This window comes from Microplitis mediator, chromosome 10, assembly GCF_029852145.1.
Source record: "Microplitis mediator isolate UGA2020A chromosome 10, iyMicMedi2.1, whole genome shotgun sequence".
NCBI classification, from domain to species: Eukaryota; Metazoa; Arthropoda; class Insecta; order Hymenoptera; family Braconidae; genus Microplitis; species Microplitis mediator.
In genome coordinates this window covers 1,641,375-1,660,490 of record NC_079978.1, presented here as the reverse complement: position 1 = coordinate 1,660,490, position 19,116 = coordinate 1,641,375, and the positions used below count along the sequence as shown (strand labels likewise).

The 19,116-nt window shown below is 30.4% G+C and overlaps 2 protein-coding genes across 9 annotated transcripts in view; both read right to left on the bottom strand.

The window, feature by feature from the left end:
* Positions 1 to 800: 800 nt before the first annotated feature.
* On the bottom strand, positions 801 to 1,901 carry LOC130676671 (ribosomal RNA processing protein 36 homolog). Its single transcript, XM_057483088.1, has 3 exons — positions 1,753 to 1,901; positions 1,127 to 1,652; positions 801 to 1,053 (listed from the first exon to the last, which is right to left on the bottom strand). Exons 1-3 carry the CDS (start codon positions 1,798 to 1,800, stop codon positions 902 to 904), a joined length of 726 nt encoding a protein of 241 aa, XP_057339071.1. The 5' UTR covers positions 1,801 to 1,901; the 3' UTR covers positions 801 to 901.
* Positions 1,902 to 2,978: 1,077 nt separating this feature from the next.
* LOC130676650 (sodium/potassium-transporting ATPase subunit alpha) overlaps positions 2,979 to 19,116 on the bottom strand; it is a 34,884-nt gene continuing 18,746 nt past the window's right edge. For 6 of the 8 annotated variants that reach the window (XM_057483014.1, XM_057483019.1, XM_057483020.1 and 3 more), the window contains 7 exons: positions 17,331 to 19,056; positions 16,989 to 17,225; positions 16,612 to 16,913; positions 15,563 to 15,657; positions 8,939 to 9,113; positions 8,522 to 8,754; positions 2,979 to 8,437 (listed from right to left, as the gene is read on the bottom strand). In XM_057483014.1, the coding sequence (XP_057338997.1) occupies positions 8,317 to 8,437; positions 8,522 to 8,754; positions 8,939 to 9,113; positions 15,563 to 15,657; positions 16,612 to 16,913; positions 16,989 to 17,225; positions 17,331 to 19,056 (2,889 nt within the window). In that variant the 3' untranslated portion in view covers positions 2,979 to 8,316. Of the gene's footprint in view, positions 8,438 to 8,521; positions 8,755 to 8,938; positions 9,114 to 11,175; positions 11,271 to 15,562; positions 15,658 to 16,259; positions 16,355 to 16,611; positions 16,914 to 16,988; positions 17,226 to 17,330; positions 19,057 to 19,116 lie in introns of all 8 variants that reach the window. The other 2 variants (XM_057483016.1, XM_057483015.1) reach the window with 2 other exon arrangements.

Sequence of the window (19,116 nt, the reverse complement as noted above, 5' to 3'; positions counted from 1 at the left end):
TGAAACACAGTATTAGTGGCGTCGTGTAATTATCCATAAATTTGTTGCTCATAGTTATTGTTTAATTAAATTGTGCAGTGGTTGTAAAATTTAAATTGTGCAAAGTGTCTGTGGTGTCGTGAAGTGTTAAGTGTTCAGTGGTAGTGTAAAGTGTTGCTGATGGCTGATGCTGATAACTTCCAAGTTCCTGAGCAAAATCATCTGGCATCGTCTGGTGGGAAATAGCAGTTAAGTGACGTTTTTTGGCTGCAATACACTTGGAGCAATTTAATTCAAATCTCCAAGTGTATTAGGACACCCTTCTGCATATTATTTCCCCGCCAAGGTTTGTTCAAACACTCAAGTGTTTTTTTTTAATATTTTAAATATTTTTCTATCATATTCTGCCGCCATTTTATTTTGACTGATTTTTAATTTTTATCCAGTTTCTAATAATTTATCCTTCAAATATTTAAATGTACCACGCAAGTTATAATAATAATTAATAAATTAATTGCTTTGAGTGCATTCGTAAATACTCTGGCTATCTCTGTATGGCAGCGCTTAGCTACAGCTAGAGCTAGAGCAATTTCTTGAAATTGAAAAAGTTTTGAAAGCCGAAAGGACATATAAAAATATAAGTCCTCTTGGAATTATTTATGCGATACACTTCCTGTCGTTATTTACCTTGAAAAAATAATTTAAATCTACAACATTTCAACTTTTTTGAAGCATTAACTTTTTTTGTTGGCTCTTGTCGTTTTCATCATTTATTATCTTCAGTTTTTAATTCTAATTTTAGTTCGAATAAAACTGAAGAATTTTGAATAAAATACAATAAATAATTATTGTATTGTTTATTTAACAATAAAAAATTACAAGTCTTGTTTAAGAATATAATATATACTATTATATAATACAATTAATCATCCATGTCATCATTGTCATCGTGCGTTAATTTTTTTCTATCTTTACTGGCTCTCTTTTTCTTCAATCTCTGTATGTGTTTTTTCAATTTCCCCGAATTTTTCAACTCTTCATACTGCGATACCAGATCAATAATTTTTTTCTCAGCTACAAACAATAAATCAGACAAAATATAATTATACTGACAATAAATAGTGATAAAAATTTAAAAAGTACTTACACTTCTTTTTAAATTGCGGCTTCTCGCCCTTTTTTATCGCCTCAACAATTTCTTTTTTCTCAGCTTGTTGGGATTGCTCACGTTTCTGCTTCCTGGCTTCTTCTCTCAACTGGTTCTCCAGCCTTTGAATTAAATATTTTATCTTTTTAATCTCGTCAGGATCCTGTGAGGACTTTAGTTCTTTTTTCAGCGCTTTGATGTCATTCTCTTTGAGCTTCGTGATAAAGCTGTAGGAATTTTTGAAGGCCTGTTCATTAAATTCGCCACAGAGTCTGTCAAATCTGGGATCTCTTGCCACAGGTTTTTTAACAGAAATCACATTCATGAGTCGCGATACTTTTTTCTTGGCAGAAACTTCCACAGGTCGGTCGTCATTTAAATTCCTGTATGTATTTTTTTTAAATTCACGTTTTTTTGGATTTTTTTTTCCAAAAAGCGCTTCGTTGTAAACTTTGGCGCCTACTTTGTCTTTTAATTGATGCAGTTCTTCAAAACTCATGTGCGATAATTCTTTACGTATTTGTGTCTAAAATATATTACAAATATATAATATACAAATATATAAGGTTAACTCGAAAAAAATTTCATTTACAAACCACAATTTTAAAATAAAAAAAAAAACTTACTTGATCATTGTCTTCTAAAAGATTTGTTTCCTCAGTATCTGACGTCATTGTTATTATTAATTATTATTTTTATTATTTATAAGAAATATGTAAACATTAGAACACTAGATCCACATGTGTCTATAAAAAAAAAATAATTAAAATCATGACAATTATCACGTGACGCAGAATAATAAAATGGCGGGAAATATTTGAATCATACGAGAGCTAAATTAATTTTACAAAAATTAATAATTTTTTTTTTTGAAATTTTTAATAGATATAAGTAATTTTTTGCAATTTTCAAATTAATATCTTTAAATTTTAGTAAAATATATTTAAATTTAATCACCTGTCTAATTTCTCAAGTTCAAATAAAAATTTATAAATTTTAGAAAAAAAAAAACTGCGAGTGAACTCAAATGTCAGTTTAAATATTTAAAAATAATAATAGAGTCCAAAGTACATAAAATAAGAAAAATTACCCGTTCTCCAGCTTCCACAAAATCTTATCCCGCTAAATTTGATTTTTTTCAAATTTACGTCACGAAACCGTTAAAAAATTTTTTTTGTAACTCCTAGAGTAATTTAATTTTATTTTCACACTTATGGGACATTTTTGATAATAATTTGAAAAATTAAAGGAGATTACGTTATTCCCAACAATTTTCTCTTGATTAAAAAAAAAAATAATGCGTAATAATCTTGACTTGTGTATGAGATTAGTGGCTCGAAGGACCAAAGCCAGAGTTTCTATTCTATACTAATTATAAAATATCAAAAAAAAACAAATTAATGCGATTGTGAAATAATTAATAAAGTGTAGGGCTTAGGATATTTATTAAAATAGTAAATAAATAAAAAACTAAATAAAATAACGTATTATTTATCTATGAATAATTGAATACTTATTTATTTTGTTCCATAAATTAAAATTAGCAAATATTTGAAATCTTATTTTTATAATATTGTAAAAAGAAATGGATCTGGTAATATTATAATTATTATTTTATTAATATTCATTTATCATTATATATTAATCTAATAAATATAATAGAAAAAATATTATATCGCACATACAAATAATTTAAAATAAAAATATTATTTTTAAAACTAAATATGACGCTCGATAATGTTAAATAAAAATATATAAGAGAATAATAAAACAAAACTAAAATAATATAAATAAATGAAGAGTTACAATTTAATGAAAAAAAGGTCAAATTTAGTACAACAGGAATCACAACTTTTTATTAATTATGTATTTTTTATTTAACATCAAAAGTAATGACACTTGGGTTGGACAATGTCTTTCGTTTATTTTTTTTTTATTTTTTTTTATTTTTTATTCATTTTTTTTTATCTCCTTAATATATTTCATGAGTGAAAACAAAACTTATTAATTAATCATACGAAAGGAATTGTCAATCAGAAAAAGGTATTACAGATATAGAGTAGAGCGGTGAGCATGTGTGTGTTTTTTTATTTCAATCATCGCGTGTATTTTTTGTGTACGAGTTTCTCTATCTCACGTTATCAATTTCGGTTATACATATATATTTATATATATACGTGTTATAACTTTATTTATTTTTGATTAGTGTTAAATGTATATCGGTATTATTATTATTTAAAGTGGGCTCGCCGAGTGATTGTTGGGCATTTTATTGGCCAATTAATAAAGCTCATTAGTGTTGGCTTTTTTAATACTAACGTTCATTGACATATTATTTGTAGTGTGTAAGTATAGTGATGTACATACACGTGTAAAGCGAAACAAAAATAAACGCAAAAAGAGCAAAGGACCCGTCGTAATAATAATACAAGAGTCGGTCTATAGATTGGATCAAAAACCGACTCCAGTGGGTCCACAATCACGCATAATTTTTATGTCCGTCGTCTATTTATTTAAAATATTTACAATATTAATAAAACATTATTCAATTTATTTATTATTATTTTTTATCATATTAATCATTCAATTTAATCGCGCGCGCGGACTGAGTTGATACAAATGACGTACCCATTTAAATATTTTATTTTATCTTCTTCGGAATTATAACGTCGAGTATAACTGAAGAAAATAATTGAAATTTCTGTTATCGATAATTAAAGGGACATTGGGAAAGAAAAGAGTAAAGTGAATTTGAACAATTAGTTTATGACTTTTTTAAAGAGTATAATTTTTTTTAAAACAAAAAATATACAACTGACATTAAAATTTAAATTTTACTCATTTATACTTTTCTTATCATCCCTTCAATTATGCAATTATATTTAAAAAACAAATTAACTTTTTAATTATATATTTAAAGTCAATAAAATATCAATATCAAGCACACTAGATTCTTGCAAATTCACAATTATACATAATTATTATTCGCTCACACTCGGAATTTTTTTCACATGTGGTGACGTAATTTAAAAAAAAAGTGCGTTAAAAAAATTTATATAAACATTTAAAATGACAAATTGAAATTCGTTAATTTTACCGATGAAAAAAAATAAATAAAGTAACAATAGAAGTATATAAATTCTACAAATGAATCGAAACTCGTATCCACTCATTCCGCCGCGGATTTATGGTCTTAGACCGAATCTTAATCCTTTATATTGTGTTAATTTTTTTTTTTATTTATTTCATTATAATAATAATTATTTTTAAATATTTTTCTATTTTATATCTTGCTCATTCCATTTCTTTTTGTAATTTTTTTTATTTATCTTATACATACTTTTTCTTCAACAACACGATCTAGACTAATTCATATATAATAATTACATCTAGTAATATCTTATTATAATAACATGTATTGTATTATCATAATTATTATATTATCGTTAATATTTAAATTATTAACCTAAAGTGAGGCGGCGCACGACGGCAAAGCATTTATTTTTTTTTATCTTTTTTTAATCAATTTTTCAATGGGCTCCTACATCTCCCCGGCACGGAACACCCTGTTGACCACCGTTTCAACATCATTATTATTTATTCATCAATTTATTTAAATCGTTAAATTTATTAATCACATTCTCACGATTATTTATCGATTAATAAATCTTAGTGAGTCGTTTCATCCGTGCCGCATAATTAATAATCAATAATAATAATAATTATAATAATTAAAATAATAATAATAATTAAATCGCGTTATTACGGCACGTATGATTTTTATTTGTTGATTACTAACATACCCCACGCATCAACAAGAACAAATCTTCAATAAATCTCAACCCCGTTAAAATTTAACGGCTCAACTTTCGGGCCGTTTTTTTTTTATTTTTTTAAAACACGTTATTATTTTCAAATCTACAAGTCATAGTAATAGTAGTAATAATTAATAAATACTTTTTATTTTATTTTATTTTATTTTATTTTATTAAATAAAGAAATAAATCGAAATTACGCGGCGGGAAATTCACGCAGTCCTCAAGACAAATTTTTAATAACGATAATAACATATGGAGATGTCGTTAAGTCTGCGTCATTCCTAGCGGTAATTAACATTTTATCGATACAATTTTAATAATAACGATGGGATAAAATAATTAAAAAAAAAAAAAAAAAAAAAATACAGTCACCGAAAGCCATTTGCATGAGTAATTTTTAAAACGCGTTCCATACTCTTGTAACTCTAGATACATTACGCAATTTATCAGTGTTGATTGTGCTCTTTGTGTGTAATGTTTTTTTTTTTTTTTTTTTTTTTTTTATATTTTTTTTTAATATATATTTAAATAGTATGATTAGTATGTATGTGAAGTGACAGTGTCGTGTAGTAACGTAACGTATAATATTATGATTTTTAAAAATAATGGTAGTGTACTTATGGCTCTCAATTATGAACACTTTGGGCATTTATTCGGGACCGAACTGCCGGGGTGCATCTTCTCATCACCTTTTAATAATCATAATACAGCAGTCGCGTTTTTATTTAACAACCGTTATTATTCATAATAAATATCTCGCCTAATTATTTATATTTTTAAATTCAAAATCCTTTTTTTTTTTGAGCGAGAGGGTCGCGCGTACCAGGTATTTAAGTCACTTTGTGTAAAGGGCTCGCATTTATTTAAACTTTTATTTTAATAACTTTATTATTTATACATTTATATATTTCTTTTTGATAAGACATGCCGTCGGCTGATAACAGGGCGTTCGGCGTACCGGGGTAATTTATTTTAAAAGCGAGCTGTCTCGCTTTGCGTTTTATTTAACTATAAAATAAAAAGAAAAACCTAGAAGAATGAATGCGTTATATTTATATATTTACTTGGTTATTATTTATTTATTTTTTTTAACCTACATGAGAATGCATTACTTCCATTCACCTGCTAGCTTTTAATTTTAATAAATTTTTAATTATTTTCCCTTTACTTTTGGTACTGTAATATCCTACATCTACATCTTCGCGTGTACTATTATTGTTTATTTTATTTTTTTTTAAATTTTTTATTCACCTTTGCCGTGTTCTAACTCTATCTCACACTGAAAACTCTGTTTGCCGTTTCTCATGGGTATAATGAAGCCCAGACCGATGAAGAATCTACCCCCTTATCTCACTTTAACTACTTGATAAACTTATAAGTCAATGGTTTTTTAACTTTTATTTTTTTTATTATTACAATTTTTATATTATAATTATACTGATGGCTTATCAACGAGCACGCGCATCGATGGATTAGATTTGTTTTTTTTTAATGCTATTGTATTTTTAAAATCGCTGTTTAGTTTGTTGTCGACCCTCTTCTCTTCGTTCTTCAATAAAAGTAATGATGGTTTTTATTTTGAATTTTTATTTAAATAGAATAATAACGTGACGCGATCTGAATGATGTTGCTGGTGGTAATTTAAACCTGAAGACGCTCTATACCACTGATAATCTGCTTTGCTGAATGAATATTCTTCTTCCGGTAAACATAATAATTTTAAAAATAAATAAATAATTTTAAAAAACTAGGGCGTGCCAATCTAGCGTACTGACGTCTTTATTAAACCTCATAAATAATTTATTTATTTATTATTTATTGGTTTAATGTTGAGATAATTTGGTGTCTTGACATTTATAAATATCCTGCGAGCTTTTTATATTTATTATCTTCCACTTTAGCAATAATATAATAAATTGTCTATTCATCCGTGTATTTTGTTTTAAATATTTTTACTTTTAAATCTTAAAGCATGCCAATTCTAAGGTACATTATTATTTTTTATTATTTATTTATGATTTTTGAAAATAATAAATCGCTAATTAACAGGTCTATTAGATTCCCTGATATCACAAGACATCTAGATTTAATAGTTAATAATAATAATAATCAATAATTATTATATATATCTTTATTTGCGGTAGCCGCATTTTGTTTTTGTTTTTTTTTTTCATTTTTATTTTTATCAATAATAATAATAATAAATATATTATTTATTATTTTTAAAAATTAATATTTATTTTTCATAATGATCAAATTTAACGTTGTATACTTGATTGAATTTTGAATATTTATTTTAATTGAAACATGATCACGAGCTGAGTTAAATGTTATCGCGAGTTTTAACACACGCAGTTTCGATCCATGTTTCAATTATTTATTTAATTACTTTTTTATTATAACATATCACGGTCAGCTTACCCCGCTTATCCATTATTGTTCAATTAATTTTTTTAATTTTTTTTAACTCATCTACGATCTACTGTTTTTTTTAAATTATTTTTTAGGCCCGTCAAACCCGACTTTGTTTCTTGATCACGTGAAAGCTCATCATATACTCACACTTTTGCATTTTTTTATACATATATATATATATACATACATATACATATACATATATATGTATAGATTTATATTGGTCGGTTATTTGAATATCTTTCCGGCTGGATGCACGCTTCATTAACTCAATCCCCGGCATTTGCCCATTCATAATACAGATTTATTATTCAATGTCGGAACTCATTCGAGCATTTCGAATTAAGGGCAGTGACTCATTTCCACGTTCTGTATTTATTGTGTTATTAAATCCACCAGTGCTTTGTTATTTATTAAATGTTATATTATATTATATATTTTTTCTATGGCTCAACTATGAACAATCTCAAGATCAAGACGGCGCACATCCTCTGGTTTTAAAATTCCTAATAGAGATTCTTATCACGTGTAAGTAACTAGTCGTCGGAGCGTGCGGGTTGACGAATTCGACGAACCGTCCATACTCGGCTCGTTGGATTCTTCAAAGTGTTTAGTATTTGTAGTTGTAGTTGTTGTTGTTGTTGATGATGGTGATGTTGATGGCGATTGAGTTATAATAATTATTATCTTGTATGTTCGTACCACTCATTTCCGGTCTCGTTATCGCTGCGAGTGATCCTAAAGCCATGGGATCTAGCAAACGAAGCACATCTCCAGCCTCCATCGCGACAGTACAGATCGATTCAGTAGCACGCCCCGTGTGTTTAACATGTGTTGTATGTATGTGAGTGATTTAGATCTTGTTTTATTATTTTTATTATTATTATTATTATTTATTTTATTTTTATTATTATTACGTGTTTCCGCGTGGGTATGCGTCTCGCTGTACATGACCGTTTAATAGTAAGTTTCTTGCTCCAGCCATCCTCCTGGGTTCCGGCGGAGGTAGAATCGTCTCGTTTCATCGTAAATGAAGATGGCCAACATGAACGGAATTGCTGGTAACCACCACACGAACCTTAAATTAATTTTTATCACAATTAGTACCGGTCGTTTATTTTTTACTGCACCAGCAAATTATTTTTTTTTCTCGAGCACTTACTTGAGTGGGTACATACGGAGACCTTTGTCCATACCGGGTGTGTAACTGAGGAAAGCAGCAAGTGCTGTCTCGAAGACTATTCCGAAATTAAGGGCCCAGTTTCTCATTCCTTGATGAAGAATTGAATTTCTACGTGTCTTACAAACAATTAAATCAGCCCACTGTACAATGACAATTGATACAAAGAAAGCTGTGTGACAGGTAAACTCGAGTGCTTTACGATCTTTGTAAGTCTGTAATAAATAATTATTTTAATGTAACACGGACTTTTGATATTAAAGTAAACTCCCTTTGGAGTGAATTTTACTCCGAGGGGATCGAGGAAATAGTCATCCACTCCGAAATTTTTTTCAACGGACTAGGGCAGTCACGCAAGGACTAGATTGCTAGTAAATGAGTAAATGAATGATTATTTACCCATTCTTGACCATAACTGTCTTTCAAATCATTGATGGCCTTTGAATCCCACATTTTTCTGATACCAAAGAGATCTCTTGGAAGGAAACCGTTCTCAGCCATGATCACGAAGTACACGAAGAATCCAGCAGCTGCTTGGATCATACCAATTTGTCCGTACGCCATTGAAATAAGCCTGGATGATAAAGAAAATACTTAGTCCTGCTTGGATTAGTAAAGAAAGAGACCCAGAACCCCATCAGGGAACTGGTACCCGATCACTCGGGTGTTTGTGTGCCAATATTTAGTAAATATAGACATACAAATACATGAGTGATTGGAAACTGGTCCCTGATCGGGACTAGGTCTCTTACCTTGATAAGAAAACTAAAAAAAATTTTTTTTACAGTAGCATCTAGCGATTCCAACGAGGCTAAAGGTTAATTCTCTAGCATATTTTTTTTTCGTTGGGATAACTTTTTACTCTAATTCGTTTCTAAATCGCGGTGTTTAGTTGCAGATGAGCTCTAACTCAAATAGACTTATTATTATTTAAGCCAGTAGACTTGTTATTTAAGCTGAGAATAGTTTATATTTAATTAGTAAAATCCACATGCAATTACTTACCAACCGTTTTAAGCAACAGGCCTTAGTGTAAATGAATTAATGACATAAGCATGATACAATAAGCTGATGAAAAGAATAAATCTTATGGAAAATGATAGCAGGGCTAATGAGCAAACACATTTAATGTAAAAGCTGATCGTGAATTTTACTCATGCATTAAAGAACCCACGATTTCTAATTGTTTTTATAATTAACTCTCATTTAAAATACTGTGAGTTTAAATTAAAGTGCTTTGATAAATTAAACAGAGTGGCGGAAATGAAAAGAAAAATAAAAATTCGAGTTAAAGGAGAGTTTTTAAATAAATTAAAATACTTGTTAATTAGTATGATAAAAATTACGTTTAGTTTTTATTTATTTATTTTTTTTTTTGGTTCTGTCCTGAATTATTTCAGACTCCATCCAGTCTGAGACCGCTAATGTGATTGCTAATTATGTAAATAACTTAAAAAAAAACAAATATTTGTGAATTAAAATATAAGGAGATGTAATAATATAAATAATAGTAATAATTTATATGCATCGATTAGCTGTGATGTTCTAATAAGACTAAAGTAAAAGGCCATTCAGCATTCCTGACACTAACACCCTAAGTGGCAACTGTGCCGTGCTGTCATCTAACTAATAATCTAATTAAAAAAATATAACAATGTCAATTTTTTGTTTATGAATGTTTGTTTCAATGATTAATGTTTTCAGTGTGAAAATAATTCATCGTTAATTACTTAGTGTTCTTATGTACATTTGTTTTGAAAGTCATGGAAGTTAATTTGAATTGATGAATGGTTCAAAATAATGAATCAACAAAAACTGACGTTACATTTTCACAAGAAAATTTTTTAATTAAATTTAAATATATGGCTAATTGCTAATAAAAAATTTGAAAAATTATTTTGTCAAAAACGTGGAATTTAATTTTCTACTGAGGACAAAATATTGTTTTTATCAATTGGACAAATTTTGATGTTCATAAAAATATTTAAAAAATCTCTATATATATTTATTAGGAATTTTAAAAATTTATAGGATAACATTAAATGAAACCCCAAAAAATTTTTTAGAATAAGTAAAAATTTTGATGTCAAGAAATTCTTTTTTCTGTGTATAAAAATTTGAAACTTTTTCTGTAAATTCATAATTCAAATTTGACTTCACGAAGTATGAAAATAAATGTTGATATATAAAGACACGGACAATAAATGATGAATTTTTTTTACACACTGTGTTGTTTATTTTTTTGTCTATTGGTAATAAATAAACAAAGTAAGCAATCTCAAGTGTACACACAGTTTTAAAACAAGTGTAAAAAATTGCTTGATATTTTCGACGGTATATTATGCACCGTGATCCAAACCCTTGGATTTACGGTATTCCTTTGACCAGTCAGTGCATAATATAATAAAAAATATGACTGAGTTGTTTGGTATGTGTGTAACTGAAAGTCTAAGATGAAAATAAATATATGTATGTTGAGTTTGAGTATAAAATTTGAAATCATGCTGAATGATGTATATATTTTCGGTTGTAACTTCAAATCATGTAAGAATATATCAGCAATTTCATTAATAAGTGCAAAAAAAAACATTATGGCTTCTAAATGCCTTTCTGGTGGGTTTAACAAAGACACCCACCTTCGGTTGACTAAATTGTCTCTGTAAGGGTCGCGTGGCTGGCGTTTCATAATGTCCGACTCCGGTGCCTCGTACGCTAACGAGATGGCCGGCACCTGCCATCCACCCCATTAATAAGCAAGTGTGTGATAGAAAGTTCTTAAGTGTATTATTATCATTCATTAATTTATATACTGATAATAACGAATAAATTATATAATAATAATAAATATAATAATACGCGAAAAGAAGAAAACAAAAAAATCAGTTTCAAATAATAACGCGGCGCTTTGAATTCAAAACTCAAAGTATTTGAAAAAATTCTGTAATAATTACAGTTTCAAATAATTATTTTGTTAATTGTAATAATAATTGTCAGCATTAATTTTTACTGTCCAAGATGTCGTTTTGACAGAATTTTTAGTAAAATCTTTAAATTTTGTGGGAAATTTTAATTTTTTCCGGTTTTTCATTCGAAGCGCCGCGCTACCATTTGAAACTGTAATTTTTCCTGTTTTCTTTTTTTCGTGTGAGACCGACAGTGGTAGCCATACAATCGTCATTTAGCTGAAACAATCATCCTGTCAAAGAATAAAAGCTCTTTAAAAGGCGATGACTTTACACCGTGCGTTTAGTATGAAATACCACCGAAGGATTAGGATTAGGAAAACTGTAATAGACCGTGAGGTTCTACAGTCTTTCTAATTTAATATAATAATAATAATAATAATAATAATAAAAAATATATAATAATAATAATAAAATAGGAATAAATATTTAAATAAAAGAAATTAAAGATTAGCAGCCGTATCATGAGCATCTTCAGCCAGGAAACCTGTACATTTTATTTCCTATCGACCCTATTATTAAATAAAATCCTCATGTTGCTGTACTTGATAATTCAAATTTTGAGTACAGTAAAATGAAGTTTATTTCAGCTTTTAAATTCACAAGCGCTAACCATTCTCGAATCATATTTGTATATAATAGTATATATACATTTTTATTATCAATATCGCGTAAAAAAATTCAAATATTAAAGACTAATATAAAATTTTGTATTCACACGTGATCCGAGTTTGGTTCTTAAAGAATTTTATAGAGATAAATAAAGAAAAGAAATTATCGATGCCATTCGCAAGCGTTTGTTGGTAATCGAAAAGACTGTCCTCCTTAATTAAAATAATCAAAAAATAAATCATAATTAATTTATTTTTTTTGTCTTATTATTTTTTTTTAATATTCGGACAGTATCTTCGTGGCAATCCATTAGAAGTAATCCGCCCAGTGAAGCCTTGTCGATCCTTCTTCCTAGTTCTATTAGTATATATGCCACATAAAAAAAAGTTAAGACAGGTGATAATATAAGGCAACGCTTTGTAGATGTTAGTATTATAAATATTAATAAAAGAAATTTTAAAAAAGTTTTTTTTTATCGCCAGCAGATAAATTAAGTGAAACATCCACATGTCCTTGTTGGTTAAATGTAAAAGGTGCCTAGTAGTGAATAAATAAAATAATAATAAAACTAATAAATAATAATAATAATAAAAAAAAATAATAATAGTGGCAATCGCAGGTGGAATATAAACGTCGTAGAATAAAATTAATTATTAATAATTTAAGTAGCAGCAGCTGCGAGAGTTATTTTAAAAATAAATTAACTTGTGTATTTTAAATATATATATATAATATATATTTCTGTTGTTATTGTTGGTGTATTGGATTTTAAAAACTCGTCTGTCTAAAAAAATTTTCAGATACAAATATATATGATAAAAATAACATCATTAGACATTTTACTATTTTAATAATTAGAAACAAATAATAATAGACGGAAGAATATATGAAATTATAGATCTATAACTTTCTAACTAATGACAACAATATACTCATTAACTACGAGAATTATAAATTTAATGGGGTGAAATTGTTGATAAATTTTTAATGCGGGAATTTGAGTAATCAACAATTTCACGGTTTATAGTAAGAACACTTTTTTTCAGTAGAAATTAATACGCAGTTTAATAAATATATATTTAAATATTTTGATAAATAGCAAGGCAAGTAGCAACAAAAAACAAATTGGCTGGAGGCTTATATATAAAGTTATATAGGCAGGCAGGATTGAGAAGGAATAATTAAAAATATTATTAATATAGTGATAGTATTATAGTGATTTTAAATAAAGGAGGGTAATTCAAAAATAGATTTTGTCGTTTTTGTTGTTTTGGGTTTATAATAGACATGAGGAACAGATAAGAGATGCGATATGCTGATGAATGAACATGCTGAAGACGCAGTGACATATCCCTTTTTTAGTGATTCAATTACTTGAGTTTTTTTTTTTAATGAGATATCATTATTTATTTTTTTTTTTAGTTCGTAAAGATTTAAATTAAAAAAATATGAGAGTATAAGTGTGGCAGAATAATTTTGAAAGGTATAATAATTTAATAAAGACATGTGCTTTAGAAAAAATTTTAATAATGTGACGGCTTACCTTTTAAATATTGACCCCCCCTTATTTTAATGATATTACTTTTTAATGATTAGAAAAATAGTCATTCCAGTTTTCAATTTCGATAAAATTCCAATTATTTTACTTATTATTTATGTTACTTTTATTTATTAATGCATGATTTGAGTTTTAATTTGAATTCATTTATTTAAATCGAAATTGAGAGCTCATAGTTATAAAATGGAAGAGTTCCCGGGTCACAATATCTAGCCTCATCGAACCCAAGTAAGTCTCAATCCAGGCTCACTGAGTAAAAAATGCATTTTGAGCCTCAAATGATGTTCAAAAAGCATCAAAACTCAAATGGTGATCAAGGAGCTTCAAATAATACTAATCGAATTTAAATTACATAGTCGAGTAGTACCCGGGTCAAAAATAAAACTTGATTCAGGCTCGCTTCACCTTATTTTCTTTTGAAGTTATCGATTTGCCGACGATTTTTTGATAAGATCTCGACTTTTTCGACTTAAATTAAATTTTTTTCAACTTTTTTCATCTTAGTTTCAAATTATTTGTATTTTTTAGTCTTAGTTTGAACTTATTCGTCTTTACTTCGAGCACAATAGTCATTCACCTTACTTTTGACTTACTAAACCAAGTAAATAAACCAAGTCGAAAAAAAGTTATTTATTCGCCTTACTTTTGCCTTAATATATAAAAATTATTTCACCTTAATTTCAACTTTTTTGCCATATAATTTAAGTCGAATAAGTCTAAACCAAGTCAATTTCGACTTGATTTCAACTTTTTCGTCTCAAATCGTAACTAAGTAAGCCAGTTAAGTCTAAACCAAGGCGAAAACTCAATGTATTTCATACCTCCGTAAAAAAAAGTCGAGTTTGTCTTATGAAAAACCGCTCCTAATTTCGACTTGGTAAACCAAATCTAAATCAAGTTTTATTTTTGACCTGGGTAGGTTCATTTGATTCTCATCGAGGTTTCTTGAGGATCTTTGAGAATCATTTGAGGCTCAAAATGTTTTCTTTACTCAGTGAGGCTGGATTGAGACTTACTTAGGTTTGATGATGCTAGATATTTTGACCCGGGTTACGATTAAAAAGTAGTAATAGTTTTTTTTTAAATTGAGAAACATGACACACATGAAGTGATAAATATATAAATAAAAATAAGTGATGATAATAATTGTAATCATAAAAATAATAATAATCATAATAATAATAATAATAATAATAACCATAATAATAATAATATAAATAAATAAAGATGAAAAATATTTTTTAGCAGCCAAGAGTTATCGCTCTGCAACCTTACACTTCACATACTCATTTTTTACCAGTAATTATACACCAACAAATATAATAATAATTACATTATTAGTACGGCCAATACCAGATGTAAGGGAGAAAAAAAAAGTTGTAAGAAAATATTATAAAATGTTAGAACATGTCCGCAAAAATTCCCTTTAGTAAATTCCGACGGGTTCATATTAATTATTATTCTTGTATTCAATTAATGACGGAGTCAAACGTAACAGCCGATTAATTGATATTAGAATTGAAGAAGAAAAGTTTTAGTAAGTTGTGAAGGTACCCAATTGCGATAATAAGAAGAATAAAAGATACTTTTGAGCTGCACTATAAACAATTATTACTAGTCAAGTATTAATTTTGAAAAAAAAAATATATATAGATTTTAAATAAATTATTAATGAAATAAAATTAAAAAAAAAAAATGTATGTTTAAGTAATTGAAGGTATGTAAATAATTAAAAATTATAAAAGGCAGATAAGTCGAGTTGAAATATTTAAGGAATAACTTAAGATGAATAATAAATGAATACTTGACGTTAATAACTGTTTAACAAGTGCTCAAACTCGGTTGTTATGTATCTTTGTTTGAAGATTGGAGATGTTGTTGATGTGTTACCTTTCATTAACTAGCTTGTCAGTGAAGGGGTTTCGTGGTTGTCGCTTCATAATATCGCTCTCTGCCTGCTCGTAGGCTAACGAAATGGCGGGTACCTGACGTCATATTATCAATAAGCTTAATGAGAAATCGTCAACAATATAATTGAGAATAAAAAATTAAAAAAAAAATAACAAAACAAAAATAATAATAATAAAATTTAAACATAATTTACCTAATGGCAACGTAATAATAAATAAAAATTTAAATCATGACATTTATGATTTTCATGAGTTGATGAATTAAAAAAAAATAATAAAAAAAAACTAGGATGGTTGTTTGAAGTTTATGGGTAATAATTTACTGTAATAGTTGGCGGATTTGTTGGACAGTAGGATGAATGGATTTGAGGATAGAAATAAATTATTAATTTGTTGCTACAACACTGCCGTCGATAACTGGAACTATACGTCAGCATGAACCTTTAATAATATTTAGTTATGTACTGAAAAAAATTAAAATTAACGCTGTAATCAAAACTGGTGTCTTTGCAATACGGGAATTGTCCATCAGCTTTTTACTTGGGCGATACTAGTATTGCCTGTGACGTAATAAAACATATACTTCTAGCGTTAGATATTAAATACAGGAGCGTTGTAGAGTCGAGGATTCAAGTGGGCAGCTACTGTCTGGCGATAAAATAATAGATTCAAGAAACCTGTCGTTAACGAGTTTGTCAAAGAGGGGATTACGTGGACGTCTCTTCATTATGTCCGACTCAGCATGTTCGTACGCCAGTGATATTGCTGGTATCTGATATAATCCAGAGTCAATAGCAAATATAAATAGCATTGGCTTGGAATACTCTGAAATATTTACTGTAAAGAACACTGGAATCGATTGCTTCAATAATTACAGTTACGAGCATCAACTGGACATTGATTATGTCATTTATTATTAGTAACTAATTACTATGTAATAAAGAGTTCGTAAATCAGCGATCGATTCCTTTGGACTTTGGTAATAATTTTAAGTGAAGATATTTTAGCGAATGATGTTGAATTACTCACCATGTCAGTTCCTAAATCGATGCAGAGAATGGTGACGGTTCCAAGTGGAAGTGGGATATCACAGAGAATGAATGCAAGGAAAGGTGAGATCTCGGGGATGTTTGATGTCAAGGTGTAGGCGATAGATTTCTTCAAATTATCGAAAATCAAACGGCCCTCCTCGACTCCAGTTACAATTGATGCGAAGTTGTCGTCCAGCAGAATCATGTCGGCAGCTTGTTTTGATACGTCGGAACCAGCGATACCCATAGCAACACCAATGTCTGCTTTTTTCAAAGCTGGCGAGTCGTTTACACCGTCACCTAGAAAATGACAATTAAAAATTTGATAATTAGTTGGGTGTTATTATTTAGATGAGGATAGACAATAATATTTACCAGTTACAGCGACAATAGCACCCATACGCTGACATCCTTCAACGATAATAAGTTTCTGCTGGGGCGAGGTACGAGCGAACACAATTTCGGTGTGATACCTGAGAATCTCATCCAGCTGATCGGAGTCAAGATCTCTGAGCTCACCACCGTGAACTACTGCAGCCTTGGCTTCACGTGGGTTCACTTCGGACACGGGGATGTTCAAACGCTGAGCAATGTCTTCAACAGTCTCGTTACCTAGTGATTAATTAGCGACAGTAGAGAAAAAAAAAGAAAAAACATTTGTAGTGAGAGGGATGAGGAGGTTGTTCAGTAGGTTTGAATTAAAAAACGGAGGAGTACCTTCAGAAATGATACCGACAGACTTAGCGATGGCTTTGGCAGTGATCGGATGGTCACCAGTGACCATGATAACTTTGATACCAGCGGATCGACATTTGGCTACGGCGTCGGGAACGGCAGCTCTTGGAGGATCAATCATAGACATAAGTCCTACGAAACGGAGGTTTTCTGTTGGGAAATTGGGATCGTCAGAGTTAAATTTGAAGCCGACAGGGTATTTGTCGGACGGGAGAACGTAGTCGCAGAATCCGAGAACACGCTCGCCAAGACCGCCAAGTTCAAGATACGCGTTATTAAATGCCTCTTTCATTTCCTCATCGAGTACTTTTTCTTTCCCACCGATGAAAATAGTTGTACAACGATCAAGAATTCGCTCAGGCGCACCCTTCATTACAAGTAAATAACGCGGGTCATTTGGATCATCGGATTCATGAATTGAAACTTGATATTTATTTGTTGAATTGAACGGTACTTCGCATACTTTTTTATTTCTTTTACGAATCCCCATAACATCGCCAAGTGCGAGTTCCATACATTTAAGCAAAGCAGCTTCAGAGGCATCACCGTTAACTTCGCGCTGGAGGATGGGCTCGCCCTCCTGTCCGGGTTTAAATTCAGCTCGATTACAAAGAGTGGCGATCTTGGCTAGAGCCTTAAATCCAGGACTCGTGCGATCGTACTGCACGCCAGATTGGTTCTCTGTCGTGTCGGCTTCGATGATTTGGTTGTCGAACCACATGTGGGCAACAGTCATTCGGTTTTGGGTCAAAGTTCCGGTCTTGTCAGAGCAAATTGTCGACGTCGATCCAAGTGTCTCTACAGCCTCGAGATTCTTAACTAAACAATTTTTGGAGGCCATTCTTTTAGCAGTCAGTGTAAGACATACAGTAACAGTGGCCAGTAGACCTTCAGGTACGTTTGCTACAATAATACCAATAAGGAAAATAACAGCGTCAAGCCAGTGGTATCCAAGGATAAAGGCAATAAGGAAGAAGGTCACACCGAGGAATACAGCGACGCCGGTAATCAAATGGATAAAGTGGTGGATTTCTTTAGCAATTGGGGTCTCGCCGGTGTCTAATCCTGACGCAAGACCAGCGATCCTGCCCATGACGGTGTTGTCACCACAGCATATCACTACACCCTTCGCTGTACCTTCGACTGCGTTGGTTGAGAAGAACGCGAGATTTTTAGTTTCAAGTGGATTCTCGTTGGTGAACTCCGGTGACCTCGACTGGGGCTCAGATTCACCAGTCAGCGAACTGTTGTCCACTTTGAAGCCTCGTGACTCGATTATCCTGATGTCAGCGGGTATACGGTCACCGAATTTAACCTCGACAACGTCACCAAGCACAATGTCTTCGGCTCTCAGTGTCAATTTTTCACCTTCTCTCAGCACTGTCGCAAATTGCGGCACCATGTTTTTGAACGACTCCATTATTTTACTTGATTTACTTTCCTGGTAGTATGAGAATATACCCGTCACTATTACAACAGCGGCGAGTACAATACCAAGGTAAAGATTGTCGTCATTGGGGTCCTCGCTCGTCGACGCTTGGATACCATACGCGACGAAACAGAGGAACGCACCGATCCACAGCAGCAGGGCGAAACCTCCGAACAGATTTTTACAAAACTTAACCCATTCCGGAGTTGTTCGCGGTGGCGTCAATGCATTGGGACCGTCTCTCAACAGATTTTCTTTTGCTTTCGCATGGCTCAGCCCCTGTAATAAACAATTCCACACCACAGCTCATTAAATAACGGCAAACACTCGACCTCATCT